This window comes from Tupaia chinensis, unplaced genomic scaffold, assembly GCF_000334495.1.
Source record: "Tupaia chinensis unplaced genomic scaffold, TupChi_1.0 Scaffold141530_1, whole genome shotgun sequence".
NCBI classification, from domain to species: domain Eukaryota; kingdom Metazoa; phylum Chordata; class Mammalia; order Scandentia; family Tupaiidae; genus Tupaia; species Tupaia belangeri.
Genome location: NW_006201391.1, coordinates 1,041,212 through 1,044,328, shown reverse-complemented (window position 1 = coordinate 1,044,328; position 3,117 = coordinate 1,041,212). Strand labels below are relative to the sequence as shown.

Here is a 3,117-nt window from a genome sequence, read left to right as displayed (position 1 = left end):
TTGAACAATTTCTACTTTGTCTGAGTAACGATTATAAATTACTTAAACATCTCAGGCCAGGGCCAGCCAGCAGCAAGAGCTCTGTAGCAAATTAAAAATATAAAAATAAAGAAAATAAAGTAATTCTGAAAAAAAAAAAATTACTCAGGCTAGCCAGTGGCATAGTGGTTAAGGCACGTGGACCTCTTATGGCCAGCTGTGTGGTTGAATGCCAGACCTGGCAGCTTGAGAAACTCTCAGGGCCACGTGTGCGTTCATGCCCAGAATCCTGAAAGGAGGGAGGAATGGAGAAGAGACTGCAGCGTGACCACTCCCCGTGGGGATGCTTTCTCTCTCTAGCAAGCACAAGCAAGTACCTATTCTGGAACATTAAAAATAAAAACCAAAAACCTCCTATATTGGGTTGTCAGAAAAGTCATGATATATTTTTGCACAGGAAAACCTAGAAAAAAATACATCATGGCTTTTCCAATAAGCCAACAAATGATAATGCAGAGAAACAGCTGAAGCATACAACAGAGTAGACATTACTAATACAGCGTTGTTATGTGGGGAAGACTGAAGAGACTGAAGATGGTAGAATGGGAGGAAATCCACCATAAGAGAATTAGAAAATACTTTTTAATGATTTCATTCCTAGGATCAGATTATTTCTTCCTCTTCTAAATAAATTCTTTCACCAACTTCCAATATGCTATAAACTACAAACTATATCTGTGGAATCTATAAGAAAACAGAAAATTTGCTTCAATCTCAACTGAAACAAAGACTGGGAACTGCTATTGTTATGTGTATTTTACTGAGGGATGTATTTAGCTCCTCTTTGGGGTACAAATTTCTTTAGTATGTACCAATTTGAAGGAAACACCTGCATTGTACATGGTAAGTATGCATTCTTAGGTAACTGTACACTATAACCCCCAAATCCTGCCACAGTGAAAACAAAACCCCTCATGTTCAATGTACATATAGTCTAAAATCACAAGTTTGTTCTACTGAGTTTCTATTGTAAGTCAGGTATCCTTATGACTACATTTCTAATTTGCATGGATTTTACTTATCTAATTATTTTATCATGAGAATCTCACCGGAGCCTTAGTTAGCGGTGGCTTTTGGGGGGCAGTTCCAGGTCTCATTCCTGATGCGGTGCTCACTGGAGCAGAAGTTTGCCCAGGTGTGCCCACTGGTATAACCGGCAAACCAGCTGTTCCCAAGGACAAGCTTGCAGGCGGTAGGCAAGTGCTTGTAGTGGAAGTCATGAGCTTGCTTGGTGCAACAGCAGTGGTTGGGACGCCTGGTGTGACAGCTGTCTCTACTACCAACGACGTCTCCAGTGAGACAGGGGCATGCTGTGCTCCTGATGAGCTGTGTTCACTGAAGAGAGATCGCAGTTTTTCCTCCAGGGTCTTTATGTCATCAATCCCAGGAGCTTTGGGTTGAGTATCGGTGTCAATTTCAGGACAGTGAGTATGGGGCTGGCTGGGAAGCAAAGCTGGCTGTGGCTGACTATGAACCAGAGTCTGCTGCACAGCAGGCACATTGGCAACAGGCTGTACCAAGGGGGGGACACTGGGTACCTGGGGCAGTAAAGGTGTAGATGTCAGTCCTGCTGCATGGGGAACAGGAGCAGAGGATATAGCTGATGGCACCACCAAAGGATGTACCCCAGCAGGCTGAGAAACAGAACTAGACAGCCCTATTCCAGGGGAAGAGGATGATGGAGCAGAGAGGGACAGCGCCAGCCCAGCTGTACTGCTATGAGACACTTTATCTAGAGAGTGTGCACTGACCACCACTGTTTCAGCTAGAGTAGGAGCTGAGGTGCTGCTGCTAAGCTGCAGGGACGGGTGGGCAGCTACACTGGAGAAGGGAATGGTGGTAGGAACCGCTGTTAAGGCGGCTGTCCCAGCACTACTACTGCCTGCTGTCTGCTGAGGTAACACAGCTGGAGGCTTAGCGTCGGGGGCAGCAGCGCTGCCCACTGCAGGGGTTGTTATGGAAGGACCGGTGCCAGTACTGGAAACAGTGCTTCCAGACGTGGGGGCCTGAGTGTACTGCGATGTTGGTACCGGGACCACGGCAGGTACAGTGGTGCCTGAGACTACACTGGAGGGTGCTGGCGACTCAGACACAAGTGGCACAGGGAGACCACTTGGAGTTATCACACCTGTGCTAGTGACAACTCCAGCCATCCCCGCCTCAGCGGGTACTGTCACCTCAGGATGAGTTGCTGATGTGGCAACGTCACCCAGAAGACTGCCTGTGGCACTGACAGATACTGAAGGTATGGCGGATGCTGTGGTTGGGGCCCCAGCAACACTACTCAAGAAGGGAGGTACAACGGGAAACGCTGGCCCCGTCTGACTGAAGTTCGGAGGTGCTGTACTGGGTCCTTCTGTCATTTGGGCATGTCTAAGTTCGGAAAAGGCCTGTTGTAGACTAAGGGATGAAGCAGAGTGAGACAAGTTCATCCCAGGGCCTTGAGATGTACAGGCAGCAACTGCAAAGGAAGATAAGAAAATAAAAATCAGCACCTTTAAAAAGTGGAGATTCAAAGGTATCTTAAGAACCAGTTTTGGATTACCAACAGAACCACATATGACCAGGTTTATAAACCCTCGCAAGGAAATGATAGGTTCTAAAATACGAAAAAGGGGGAGGGGGTCCTCTGTGGCCTGGTGATTAGGGCAGCCAGATTCCACATGGTTGTCTATGGAGTTCAAGTCCTGGACCCTGCAGCTTGTGAAACACACGCCAGCTGGTGGTATGGTGGTCAAAGCAGCTGGATCCCACATGGATGACTGCACAGTTTAGGTCCTGGACTGGACAGCCTGAAAAACATACCAGGTGCAGGTGCATGCATAACCAAAATCCCTGAGGGAAAGGGAAATGGAGAAAGGACTGTGGCATGACTACTCCCTGTGGGAGGCATGCCTTCTCATTCTCTCTCTCTCTTTCTCCTAGCAAGCATATATGTCCTCTGGCAAATTACAAAATAAAGGGGGGAGAGAGAGAAACATGCTGAGAATGTGTGCCTGTGTGCCCAAAATTCCCAAAAGAAAGGAGCTGGAGGAGGACTGCCGTGTGACCATCCCCCCAGGGATGCTTTTCACTCTT

General features: G+C 47.5%; 1 protein-coding gene across 1 annotated transcript in view; it reads right to left on the bottom strand.

Annotated features, from left to right (window-relative positions):
* WNK1 (WNK lysine deficient protein kinase 1) overlaps positions 1-3,117 on the bottom strand; it is a 181,534-nt gene that overhangs the window by 24,084 nt on the left and 154,333 nt on the right. Inside the window, 1 exon segment of the mRNA XM_027766228.1 lies at positions 1,089-2,500. Coding sequence (XP_027622029.1) covers positions 1,089-2,500 — 1,412 coding nt within the window.